The sequence below is a fragment of the Fukomys damarensis genome, unplaced genomic scaffold (genome assembly GCF_012274545.1).
Source record: "Fukomys damarensis isolate Sample0158 unplaced genomic scaffold, DMR_v1.0_HiC HiC_scaffold_11, whole genome shotgun sequence".
Taxonomy (NCBI): Eukaryota; Metazoa; Chordata; class Mammalia; order Rodentia; family Bathyergidae; genus Fukomys; species Fukomys damarensis.
In genome coordinates, this window is record NW_022900923.1 from 24,788,339 (window position 1) to 24,802,219 (window position 13,881).

The 13,881-nt window shown below is 36.5% G+C and overlaps 1 protein-coding gene across 1 annotated transcript in view; it reads left to right on the top strand.

Annotated features, from left to right (window-relative positions):
- Rgsl1 (regulator of G protein signaling like 1) overlaps positions 1-13,881 on the top strand; it is an 84,457-nt gene that overhangs the window by 1,933 nt on the left and 68,643 nt on the right. The window contains exons 2-6 of the mRNA XM_033761964.1: positions 2,746-2,828; positions 4,731-4,805; positions 6,431-6,560; positions 10,170-10,274; positions 11,080-11,241. Coding sequence (XP_033617855.1) covers positions 2,746-2,828; positions 4,731-4,805; positions 6,431-6,560; positions 10,170-10,274; positions 11,080-11,241 — 555 coding nt within the window. The remainder of the gene's footprint in view (positions 1-2,745; positions 2,829-4,730; positions 4,806-6,430; positions 6,561-10,169; positions 10,275-11,079; positions 11,242-13,881) is intronic.

Genomic DNA, 13,881 nt, shown 5'->3' on the forward strand with positions numbered 1-13,881 from the left:
AAAAAAAGAATCTTTTTTATCAATGTCTTGTACTCTTAGTAAATACTTTGAAGATAATTATACTCAATATATTAACTTTTGTTATTCTCTTATTATTTCATTATGAAAGTTTGTTTTATTTTTTCATAAAATAAAAAGGTAATCTCCTGAAAGAAAAATTCATCTAGCTTATACAGATCTTAGACAATGTACAAATACTTTGCAAGTTTAGGAGGAAAAAGACGAAAAAACAATGCCTCCTCTCATAGAGTTCAGTCCGGGGGGGAGGTACATAATTAATGAAGGAAAACAATAAAATGTGTTAATTGTGTTATGAAATATGATCAGGCTGCTTACAAGGAAGTAGTGAGCTATCTGCTATGGTGGTAGATTCAACCATTCTGGGTTCTCCAGGAAGGTAATACATAAACCAGCTCTCCAATTTTTTTTTCTTTTTTTTTTTTTTGTACTGGTGATCAAACTTAGGACCTTACACTTGTGCAGTAGGAGACGTGCCACTGAACTAAATCCCCAGATGAGATAACTAATAATTTGTGAAGCCACTTGCAGTTGAGAGGTATGGAGTTGAGAGGCAATGGTATGGAAATAACATGAGATTGAATTGAGAATACATTGTAATGTTCCTGAAACTGAAATGCCTTAGTTTTGGCTTGGAAACTTGAAACATCATGACACAAAGTGACAGAAAGCCTAGAAGGCAAAACTAGGTAGTGTGAATCTTCTATACTAAGAAGGTTGGACTTTACCTTGTAAGACATTAAGGCAGTTGTTGAAGAGTTTTAACAATGACAATACCAACATATTGTGATGGTAATGTATAGGGTATTTGGAAGGGGTAAGAGATTGGAACTAGGGAGACCTTTTAAGAAACTGATGCAGTGGTCTAGAAGAGAGTTGATAGGGATCTGAAATAAAAGAGTAACTATCACTTCTTGGGCTTTTAGCTAAGATCAAGTGCAATAAGAAAGTAACAAGGCATGGGCAGGGAGGAGAAGACAGAATCCAGAAATATATACTGGGGGAAATTACACAGCATAGACCATCATTGCATGTAAGAGTCAGAGAAGGAAGAGAAATTAAGAGAGAGAGAGAGTTGAATCTAAGTATTCTGGATAATATAATTGAATGAGTGATATTTCTAGTAACTGAGATTTGGAGTAAGAAAAAGAGCATGTTGGGGGGCCTGAATGTGTTAAACACATTGGTGTGTGTGCACAGAGATGCTTAAAACTAAAGCCAAACAAGAAGTTTAGTCTGAAAAAAGAGATTTGAGACTCTCATTGTCACAGGTTAATTGGGTAAGGAAGTGCTTGTAAAAAGAGCAGAGGGCTGTGAGGGACACAGCATGTGCATGCACGCACGTGCACACACACACACACACACACACACAAATTTGCAACACTAGACTAGAAGAAAAATAATATATGTGGAATAGAAGGCAAGAATGACACTAGCTCTGCTTCCACAATAGTGTTTGTGCTTCTGTTTCTGTGTCTATTATTAAAGAAAAATAACTACCTGGTGTCACCAGGAAACATGATAAAAATGATTGTTTAGTTTCTTATTTTATAAAAACTGTACTCTAGTGATTGTGAGTGGCAGTAACTATCCTTATCAGGCACTTGACTAGACTGACAGTTCTAGTAAATTAATTTTAGGTTCATTTTATAGTCATTCAATGTAAACTTTGGGCATCATGGAGAAATGTTGGGTAATTAGGTAATTAGCTTTTTCACTAGTTGAACATTGTGTTTTAAACAGCATAGGATGTGAATTGCAGTAAATTGAGATGGGTCACCTGGATACCTGAGGCTCTATATTTGGCTTTCTGACTTGCCACATTTATGTCCTCCAATTAATTTGGGTAAAACACTGATCAAACCCTAGAGGAATAAATACATTGCAGGACCAGGTCAATATACAAGAAAGCTCTTGTCAGTCTGTAATGTAGGGCCCAAACTAAACAGTTAAAATTTTGCTGGAGTACATAAAAAATCCTGCCCTTGTTTCCTGAAAGGTAAAATATAAAGTATGGTGGAGTTAATGATGTGATGTGAGAGCCTCCAAAGCTAACTTCATTTCAAGTTACACTAATAGAGTACAGTTTTGATAGCATAAGAAAACTAAACAATTTCCTTCATCAGTTTTCTTGAAGACACCAGATAGTGTATTTTAATAATAGAACATACAATATAGGCAATAGTTCTCTGATGCTCTGCCCTGGAAAGCATTTACAATGCTTGGGTTGTGAGTACCTCTCCAGCTAATGAAATAGGAAGCAGATGGAAAAGAGGCCATATAAAGAGTGGTTGAAGAGTTGCTTAGAGACTAGTCAGAGAGTTCAGAGAGAAGCAGAAAGCTGTGTTATCTTTGTAAATATTGTAAGCACTCTCTTATATAAGAGGACTTAGAAGAAGCCTGTCAAACTTCATAGTGAAGAATTTTGAAAAATAAAAAAGGTAGAGCATGCATTCATAGGAAGAAAAACATCTTTCTATTCATTTTATCTCTTCATAAATGGAATAGGCAATCATGTGAGATAGTGAGCTCCCCATACTTGGGAGTGTTCAACTACAGTGGTATTGAAAAAAGGCCAGAGAAGGGGAAGTTGATTGAGTTGGATGATCCTAAAGGTCATCATCATACTATAGAAAATGATCTGTTAAATTGCTTCATTTTCTCAATCTGAATGCAATTCTACTCATAGGTGTTTTTATTTTGTTTTGTGTTTTCCTCCCCATATAGAGATCATTGGTTCAACAAATCTTATAATTCTGCTAGAGAATGAGATCTTTGCTGATTTTTTCAACACATTTCTTTCTCTTCCGGTAAGCATTCTTAAAATTAAATCCAAATGCTTTATCAACAACTGAATAATAAGGGCCAGGGATTTAGCTCAGTGGTACCACGCATGCCTTGCAAGTGCAAGTTCAAGAGTTTTATCCCCTGAACATAAAAAAAACCCAAAAAGCCAAAACCACACACACACACACAAAAGCAACTAAATGATAAATCCCACTGAGCTCAGGGCCCTTCTCTGTTTTTTTAAAAATTACCAAATTCTTTATTAAAACCAAAAATTGTATCAATTTGGGCAAATAAATGTGAACCAGAACCACCTCTAAAATCTTCAGGAGCTTCCTATTGTTAATACAAGCAAGCCCTAAATCTCTACCTTCTTTAACTGCTTTTGACTCTCCAGTTATTTCCAGTGACACTGTCTGTTGATGATACCCGGTGCTGTGGTGACTACAACTGTACCTTCACTGACACACCTGCCATTTCTGTTCCCTAACTCCTAGACAGCTCCTTAGGCTCTTTGTTTTCTGCCTGGCTTGCCTTCCCCACAATTCCACCTATCAGTTTTAACCATTCTTTAAATTTCTGCTCAAAATTCTTTTCTTCTTAAGCAATTCTTAAGTCTTATAATTGGAACCTTCTGATTGGAACTTCCTGCCTTTGTCTGTGTCTCTGGGCAATTTGCCCTCCTCTCGTGTGTGTGTGTGTGTGTGTGTGTGTGTGTGTGTGTGTGTGTCTAGATTGCAAATTCTTGTGGAGCATGGACTTTGACTATTCATTTTGTTCTACTGACTGTTTAAGCACACAGCAATTATTAAGCTGCTAGATGGAACAAAATCTATGTATTTTCTTAATCTGTGAAACTAACACAAATCTCAAACATCACAATGTATTTAAATCAAAGCCTAGGCTAAGCCTACATCTTTTTATGTTTAAGTATTTGCTAACATTTTAAATGTTGATGCCTTACAAACCATAGCTCACCTCAGTGCTTCTACACATTACTCCTCTCCCATGGGATGGCACCTATTAAAAGGTGAAATTTCAGCAAGGGAGAAAACCTAGTGTATCACCTCACAATCACCTGTCAGATCCTCGCTTTGCATCAGCCCTGGGCTCAGTGCTGGGGATATACATATTACTAATACCAAATGGGAGACTAATAATTAATGAACAACATGGTGGAAGTTTCTAGGAAGCAATGGGAGTGCAGTACAGAGGAGGAAGAGGTCATTCCTGCCAGGAAGTGTCAAGAGAAGTTTACAGGAGCCTAATCTTCAAAGTACATTTCAGATAACTGTCTAAGGAAAAAGTATGGAAGGAAGGGTAAGGAGGAGGAAAAGGCTAGGGTTTAAATAGCAAGAAAAGCAAAACCCTTATATACAGATAGTCTAGAGAAAGTAAAGTATTGCTAGCCAATGTTATTTTAAAAAGAAACATCAATTTTTGATACTTTTAAATTTTCCACATGTAATTTGTACTCAGGTCCTCGTTATCTTAGTGCTCATTACTTTCAAAGGTTATAGAAATCCAAAACAATTTCTTATTAGGGAAAGGTTTTAGGCCTTTGCTTTAACTCTATATTCATTGGGAAAGTGAATAATGCAATATACAAAGTAAATGCATTATAATATAAAAGGCTTTATCTTTTGCACACAGGGTAGCTTCCAGGTGTAGGCAGAGTGGAGCCAAAATTTAAATAAGTCTTGTAGTTCAATATATTTGGACTATTTTGTCACAGAAAATTTATTTGGTGGAATAAATTCTTATTAGTAAATGTTTGCAATGCAATAATTACATTGACAGAATAAATTTAAGAATGTTCCTTGAAACAGAGAAGCAGTGGAACCCCTCTTTGTGGTTGCAGATGTACTATGACATGTACATGAAGAGCAACTCTTCCTCTGCTGTTTCCTTGTTTTCTTTTGCAGGTCTTTGGTCAGACACCATCCTATACTGTTGAAAACTCACAGTGGAGCTTGTGGCCAGAGATACCTTATCACTTGGTGAGTAAGAGTTTTCAATGGCAGATGGCTTGGGGAAGAGGAAGAGGGAGTTGAATTTCAGGAACTATAAAGCAATTGACTAGAACAAACAGCATCAAACTAGGTAGGCATTTTTTTTTTTTTTACATTTCTTGGGTAAGAAATTGTTATTGAATAATTTCCTTTATATTGTAGTCATAGCACAAGGAATTCATTCCTCATGTCTATTGTGCTTATTAGATAGTAGATATATACTTGAAGTACATTGCTGAGAAGAACTTTGAGACCATATCTAAGCAGGAAAGAGTCTGGAATCTGATTTACAGTGTCTGCCATGGGTGTAGCATAGGAAGTGGCAGCCCATAGGCAACATAGTTATGATCAGATATGTATTATAAGATACAGATTAAGATAAGATGCCACTCTGCTATTTCTGTTGACAAATTTACCTTTCTCTTTCAGGGACATGTATTTTTAAATCTCCTTCTATATTTCATTTCCTTTTATCTTTCTTTTTCTCTTTTTCCCCCTATGCTGTTTGTCTTACTTTTCTCATTGCTGAGACAAAATACAAGACACCCAAAGTTAAACCAAGAAAAGTTTATTTCCACTTTCAGTTTGTAGAGGTTTCAGTCCATAGTTGGCTGAAGGCAGGGTGGCAGGGCAGAGGGGCAGTGTGGGGAGAAACAGTCCATGACATGGTGGGCAGATGGCAGTGGGCAGCAAAGCAGCAGAAGTCTGCCTTTCCCTGCTATCCCATCTAGGCTAGCTACTCAGCTTTTGGGTGGTGCAACCCAACCCACAATTATGGTAATTCCAATCAGTGCACTAATTCAATACCACACATTCTCAATCCCAGTATCACAAACCTATATCCAGCCAGCTCCGAAAAGTCCCACCTATGACTGCATGAAGTTGGGGGGGGTGATATCTAGATCAAGCCATAACATTGTCCTCACTTTTCCCTTAAGTGGTATCATAATGATCACTCTAAGCCATGATCACAATAAGATAACTTTTTGTGAGTTTTACAGAGCTAACAAGTGATACCATACTCTAATTCTTATATTTAGATTCCCTAAGGTAACTTTGAAACTACAAGTTTTAAATTTTTTTCTCCCTTCTCCAGTGGCTTGATTCCTCTGATACAACCTATTCTCTCAACAATAGTATGTGTGAGGGGCCTGAGAGAATTTATATGTATTTGAAAAGAAGCAAGTTAAATAAAGTTATTACCTGATACCATAGACCATAAATTTTTCTTTTTCTCTTCTGTCAAATAAAACTTTAATCTTTTCTTAAACAAATTTACCCAGCAATAAAGAAATTTTGAAAAATGATCAAGCTTTTACTTCCTACCAATCTATTTACTTCTTTATTTGTTTGCTTTTTGGTACTGGGGATTGAACTCAGGACCTTGGGCTTGCAAGTCAGGCAGTGGAACCACTGAGCTAAATCCCTGGCACTTTACTTCTTTATGAGTCCCATTTAAAATCTCTACTCTCCTTACGTACTATTTTTAATCAACACACTTCTCCTTCCAACCAAACAACACAAGCATAAGATTATGTAATGGCCATAACTAAGTTGTTTTTTTAACAGTTCAGTTCAATTTATCTCTGTGTTGCGATGTTTTTGAATTCTAGATTTCCAAGTACAAAGGATTACTGACCTGGTTGGAAAAATACCGACTACCTTTCTTCTGTAAAACAAATTTGTGTTTCCACTATATCCTTTGTCAGGAACTCATCAGCTTTGTTAGGTCTCCAGAAGGAGGTAAACATGTGTGTGTGTATGTGTGTGTGTGTGTGTGTGTGTGTGTGTTATATAGAAAAATGGAAAACCATATCACATAATGATCCTATCAGTCCTACAGGAAGACACAAATAACTGCATCTGGAAATATCTAAGTGGCTCAATCCATGCTGCAGCAATTTCTTTTAAGCTGAAAATTGGTAGAAGGAGTCAGGTTAGGTAGGCCATTTATCTCACTATAACTAGAAATTATGGAATTAATGGTAGTCACAAAGCATGGTAAAAACTGCCTAAAATATACTAAGAATCAAGCACATTTACAACCTTTATTATTACTATTTGGTCTCAGCCCCCATTACTTAGCTGGGTGCTGAAATTTCTTAATTGGTCTCCTTGTTCTGCTTTTGCTTTCCTGCTCAGAGCAGTTAGAGAGAGCCTTCAAATTATAGTTGGGACATTGGATCATATTAAATCAAAAAGCTTCTGCATAGCAAAGGCAACAGCCACCATGGTGAAGAGATAGCTTACAGAGCATGAAAAAATATTTGCCAGACATTCCTCAGACAGAAGACTAATAGCAGGAATATATAAAGAGTTCAAAAAATTAGTCTCTCCAAAATAAAAAATCTGATTAAAAAATGAGGAACTGGGGCTGGGGATTTGGCTCAGTGGTTCTGCTGCCTACTCACAAGCACAAGGTCCTGAGTTTGATCCCCAGTGCCAAAAAAAAAAAAAAAAAAAAAAAAGAACTGAAAAAGAAATACAAATGACCAATAAATACATGAAAAAGTGTATGAAATCTCTGGCCATTAAAGAAATGAAAGTACACATTACAGCAACACAGATTCTATCTTACTCCAGAAAGAATGGCTGTCATCAAGAAATCAAATACTAAATGCTGATGAGGCTTCTGGGAAAAGGAAACACAGCTGCATTGTTGGTGGAAATGTAAAGTAGTATAATTACTATGAACATCAGTGTGGAGATTCCTAAAAAAAAAAAAAAAAAAAAAAACTAAACTAAAAATAGAATCTATTTTACCTGCTATTCCCTTTCTAGGTATTTCCCTAAAAGAGTTAAAGACATCATACATGCATACTTATGTTTATAGCAACACAACTCATAACAGCTAAATCTTGAAAGCAGCCTATATGTCCATCAATAGGTGAATACATAAAGAAAATGTGGCATTTATTTAACAGTGAAGTACTACTCTCTCAAAAAAGAAGGATAAACTTGAGTCATTTGTAGGAAAATGTACATGAGACCATAACACTAAGCAAAATAAATCAGACGCACAAGCTTAAATATTGCATAAATTCTCTTATATGAGAAATCCAAAATATAAGTAAAGAGCAAAATAAAAGACAAACAATAGGAAACAGGCAGATTGATCTTTTGAAAAAGTAAGAAGAACAAAGTGGGGAGAGGGAGATGAAAAAATAATTAAGATATGTTATGTAAGAATTCCCCATGAGGAATGTAATCATGATGTACTGCAAATATGTAGTAATAAATACAAAACATTTTAAATAGTCAGAATAAAAACAAAAATATAATTGGGAGAGGAATTCTAGGAATATGGCAGAATAGGAAGCACCAGGAATTTGTTTCAAATCTAGGTAGCAATTGCATTAACAGAATATATATCCTGTAACTGTTTTTGGAATTCTGGAGTCTCTTGAGGTTTATAACTTTGGGAAAGGCTTAGACAGTAAGTTATAGTTGTTTTAATATAACTTTAGCTTTTTGCACAATTGTAGCTGCCTATCCTCCAATCTTACCCCTATGGCAGGCAACTGTCACAACCCTAGACCAGGGAACAGCTTGCACACAGCTTGTGGGAAATAGAGTGATCAAAGAGGATCTTGTTCTCCAAATACTGGGGACCTGTGCTCTAATTTCTGGTTGCTGTTTCTGATGACAGAAGCACAGACAAGAAATAGGTAGCCATTTTTGTAGTATCTTCCCATTGGTGTAAGTATTAAAAAATCTGGCATCCTCTCCCCTTTACTTTATACATTTTTTCCCTTTTAAGAGGAAGAGATTAAGGATTAAGGTACTCAAATGCAAATGCACATACAGGTAAACTTAGTAGGTGACTATCTTTACATAGGGAAAGGCACAAGCTGGGAAAACCCTGAAAAGACAGAAGTTTATACCTCAGGCTGATCCCTGGCACTGGGCAGCATGCAACAACAAAATGAACAACAATAATCAGAAAATTCTGGGTAATAGCAAGAATCTGATTTTTAAAGTTACCATATTATTAAATTCAAATATCTAGTTTTTAACGAAAAGTCACAAGGCATATGAAGAAACAGGAAAGTTTGCCTGTTTAAGGGAAAAAAAACTGTCCCTGAAAAAGACTGACAGTAGGTCTACCAGATAAAACAATTGTCTTTAAGCTATTCCAAGAAATAAAAGACAATGGGGTTAAAGGGAGGGGTGGGGAATGGGAAAAAAAAGAAGCAAGATACATCATGTACAAGTACAAATTTTCAATGATGAATGTTATCATTATGTATACCTAAAATGTACCAATATAAAAGAAGAAAAAAGTCAATGGGGAAAATTTAAGACTATTATATGCAAATAAAATGGAAATATCAACAAGAAGATAGAAATCCAAAAAAGAAATTCTGGAGTTGAAAATTACAGTAACAGAAATGAAAATGGAAGAATTCAGAGGTAAATTAGAGCAGCCAGAAGATAGGTGAGAGGAGATTATCAAGTCCAAGGAAGAGAAAGAAAAAAAGGTTTTAAAAAATGAACAGAGTCTAAGAAACCTGTGTGATACAATCTATCAAACTAACATATTCACTGGGAGTGTTCTGAAAGACAGAAGAGAGAGAAATGGACAGTACAAATTTTACTTCCTCAATAAAACTGCTCTGATGATTCTATTTAATACCACATCTCCCCATTCATTTACTCTGTTCCCACAGCACTCCCAATATTCTTTACCCAGCTTTCCTTTTCTATGTAGTGCTTATAACCTTCAATCTTACTAGATAATGTACTTATTTATTGTGCTTATTCTTACTGTTTGTATCTCACAAGAATATAAGCTCCTTAGGACAGGAACTTTTGTTCTGTTTGTTGATGTGTGGCAAGAACATAGAATGGTACCTGGCACTTAATAGGAATGTAATACATATTTGTTGAAAGATAAGTAAAATTTCTATCTGGGGTTGAGTTGGTAAATTTTAGCTCGTTAGCCACATGAAACTAAGTGTGTTCTACCTGGAACAAAATTAAGGTTTGGAAACAACCACGATATATGGAGTGAAATGTAACAAATCCTCCTACTATATTATTCTAAACTACCCCATTGATATATCATATATTGATAAAATTGGATTAAAATACACTCTAAGGACAAAATAATTGTCAAGTGAGGACTATAGAGGGGAAAGCACTTTGGTTGGAGGGTATATTTGAGCTGCAGATTGTCGCATATCATTGGATGGCTCAGTGCCTAACTCCAAAAGCACCACGTGGTCAGGACCCACTCATCTAACTGGCCAACATTTTCCCTCACTCACACTGAGCAAATCAAGGTCTAGCTGTGTGTAAGGCTGAGAGACAGATAGGAGGAAGAGCTAATTATCTCTCTGATCACGGCAGCCAAGATGATGAGATGGAAAAAGGCAGATGAGTGGCTACTGGAGAAATGCATTGGCGGGGTCAGAGGAATGTGGCGCTTCTGTTCCTACCTCAAGGGCAGTGCAGGTGGGTTCTTGAAGTTCTTCCTGGGGCCTTTGCAAGTTTCTAGGTTGCATGGAGCCCCATGGAGAGCTCAATGATATGTTTTCTTTGAAGACAGGTTCAGGTTTTAGGGGTGAAACCCTGGGTCTCAAGGGAGCCGGTAAAAGGGTGCTGGACAGTCTATGACTTTCAGTTTGTCACTCAAAGGTGTGGTCCCAGGACAACTGTAAGATAGGGAATGTAGCCTTTGGCATGTTTTGGCTCCAGAGCCCTACAGTCTCCTCAAGGTCTTTGATCTTTCTACCACTCTTCATTTTTTTGAACAAAGCTCAAATATCTCATAATCCACACTCACAATGGTCTTCTCCTCCTCCTCCTCTTCCTGCTCCTCCTCCTCCTCCTCCTCCCTCTTCCTCTTCCTCCTCCTTCTCGTTCTTTCTTCTTCTTTTTTTTGGTACCAGGATTGAACTCTGGACCTTGTACTTTTACGGCAGGTGACAGCACCACTGAGCTGAATCCCTGGCCCTTCACAGTCTTGCATGTTTCCCTAAAATGAGTTTTCTAACACCACCAACACTACCACCAAAAACAACAGCAACAAAAAGCCACAAAGGGCCCTTATTCATTAAGTCCCTTCATCCAATGCTTCTCATCCTCCCCTGCATTACAACTCTCCTAGAAATGATATCTTAATCCAAACACATGACTAATAATGATGTTTGATATCATAGGGAAGACTGGCAGGAGATATGAGTAGCTTCATACATACACAATCACCAAAGGGGCAAGATAAGTGTGCAACTCTGTGCCTATCTTGTCTGATATGTAGGTGAAGAATTGGTGGATTTCTGGATCCTTGCTGAGAAGATCCTGAGCATAGATGAGATGGACCTGGAAGTAAGAAACTACTACCTGTCCCTCCTTCTCATGCTGAAGGCCACCTACCTGCAGGAGGGGTCCAGGGTGGTAACTCTCTGCAACATGAACATCAGTAAGGATTATAAAGTAAATTTGAAGCAAAATTTTTAGTGACCAAAAAGTCAAAGTAGTATCCTATATTCTCCAGTCTTTTGCTTTTCAAACTATTGCCTATTCCATCTAGTAGTTATTAGGGATACCAGTGGGACTTTCAGCCCTTAACTGGAGAAAGGTTGTAAGAGACCAGATTTTAGGCTGTTACTTATCTCCTTCTGAGATGTTACCTGCCAATGAAGATTGGCTGGAATGGGTAAAGAGGAATTAAACAAGACAATAAAAAATCTCTGAACTTACACAACTTTGTCATTTATTACAAAATTAGGATTCTATAGAATAAATTACAGCCCATTGGTAAAATGCAGCACATTTAACCTATAAACAAATAACTTTTTAATTTTTAAAGATTACAAAAGGAAGAAAACTATGCAACAGAAATTATATGTGATTCACAACACCCAAGATATATACTTACACAAAAATTTGCTGACCTCTTCTCTAGAATATTAAATTCATTCCCGTTTGTTTGATAAATGATGTGGCATTCCATAGCTAAATTCAATTTTTTTCCAGAAGATCTGCTTTTTGGGATCAGACACATTCCTCTCTATTCATATAAATAATTGAGAACTGATAACTTTAAAATCTGAGCTAGTAAGGACTATTATTTAAAAGATTTGACTTCTTCAAATTATTTAGTACAAATCCCATTCTTTGGTCATTTATAATTCTGAAGAATCTTATTCCTGTGTATGTCTCTCTTGTTTTTTTTATGTCTGCATTAATTAAAGAAATTTTATTATTAGCTAGAGTTTCTATTTTGAGTTTTATATATGTCATATCAGAAGAAGTTACAATTAAATTCAAGGAGTGAGGGAATCAGTACCCATACAGGAAGTAGAAAAAGAGACTGACATGAAGAAATGGCTGGTTAAATAAAAGGCCAAATTTGATTCCACTGATCAAGGTCAGTTAATATTTGAAACAATAAAGCTTTATACCTCTGTTGACTAAAGCTAAACTGATTTAGAAACTCCAAGGGAGCAATGTGGGAGAGTAATACTTTACCAGTTCTTCCATAAATTTTGCTATGCTGTAAAACCAAACTATCACTGAACCTTCTGGACACTAATTTAGATTCCTCAGGAAACCTGGATCTTGGATATGAGGTTGTTTACTCAGTGAGCCTTCTAAAAACAATTTTCCACATAGTTTGGTTTAAAGCCTTCTTGCTGTCATCTCAAGTCCTCCTGTTCTGTGTCTGATCATTTCTTCCTCATAACAATGATGTTGTCATGTCTACTTTGCATTGGCTTCCATTTATGCAGCTTTTGGTTTCTGAGTTCTTCCTGACATCTCATTAGATCTTGCCTTATTAGCATTAACTGGTGCTCATGCTTAGCTGATTCCATCCTGACTCCAGTTTCTCTTTGGCTTCTCTGATGTTTCTATCAACCTGCTCATGTTACTGCTTTCCCATTTCATCAAGCGCCTTACATCAAGATGTATACTCAAATTTAAATGTCCCAGGTTAAGCAAATCATGGTGCCTGTTCTCTTTCCTTATGATATTGCAGAGTTTTCCTTTTATTTTTTATTTTATTATTTTTTTCAGCTTTAATTGAGTTTATTGGTACATTTTAGGGATACAGTACAGTTGCATTCATTGTTGGGATCATGTACCTCTACATGACAAGTCTTGATTATCATTTTTTCCCCTTACCTCTGCCCTCCCTTCACCCCCCTCCTCCCCTCCCCATCTACAAACACTTTATTTTCATCTTTTCATTCTCTCACATTTTGTTCTTTTCCCTTTTTACTCTTCCCCTATCCATCCCACCTTCCCTACACCGTTAGCTCCTTTCTTCCCATTTCTAAATGTCAGTAATCTTATTAGAATCTTATGCATTGTTGCAGATTATTCACACCAGGGAAACTATTCGGTATTTACACATGTGTGACTTATTTATTTCACTTAGGAGTATATCTTCAATATGTATCCATTTTCCTATGAATGAATCTATTTTCTCGTTCTTTATGGCTGAGTAATATTCCATTTTATAGAAAAACTACAACTTCTTTATCCAGTTTCCAACGGATGGGCAAATGATATTGCAGAGTTTTCTGCATTAGCTTCTCTGGCAAGCCATCTTCATCCACAAACTGCTCCATAGGCTCCACAGTGACAGGACAAGGGGTCCTCTTGCTACAGACTGAATGTTTGCATCCCTTCATAATTCATATTTTGAGCACTCAGGAGGCTGAGGTGGGAAGATCCACATGCATTCCAGTGCAGCCTCGGCTACATAGTGAGTTCAACGGCAGCCAGAACTACATAGTCATGTCTCTCTTGTGCTTAGGCACCTTTTCTTGTATTTTTTGCTTTCCTTTTTACCATAACATTCAATAGCCTCAAAAGTATTCAAGGAATCACATCAAGTTCTTTATTTCTATAGGGAAGAAGGAATATAATCAGAGAAAAGGATCACTGTATACTAAGCAAACTGCAGAACATTGTCCTTATATTTTTACCTGTTCACTTCCCATAATTTTTTGAGGAACTAATTAAATTACACACTAAAACAATTGGGAAGGTTTGAAAGTCTGTCTCATTATCATTGCAATCATCACATAATTTGTATTCTTCTCATATATTT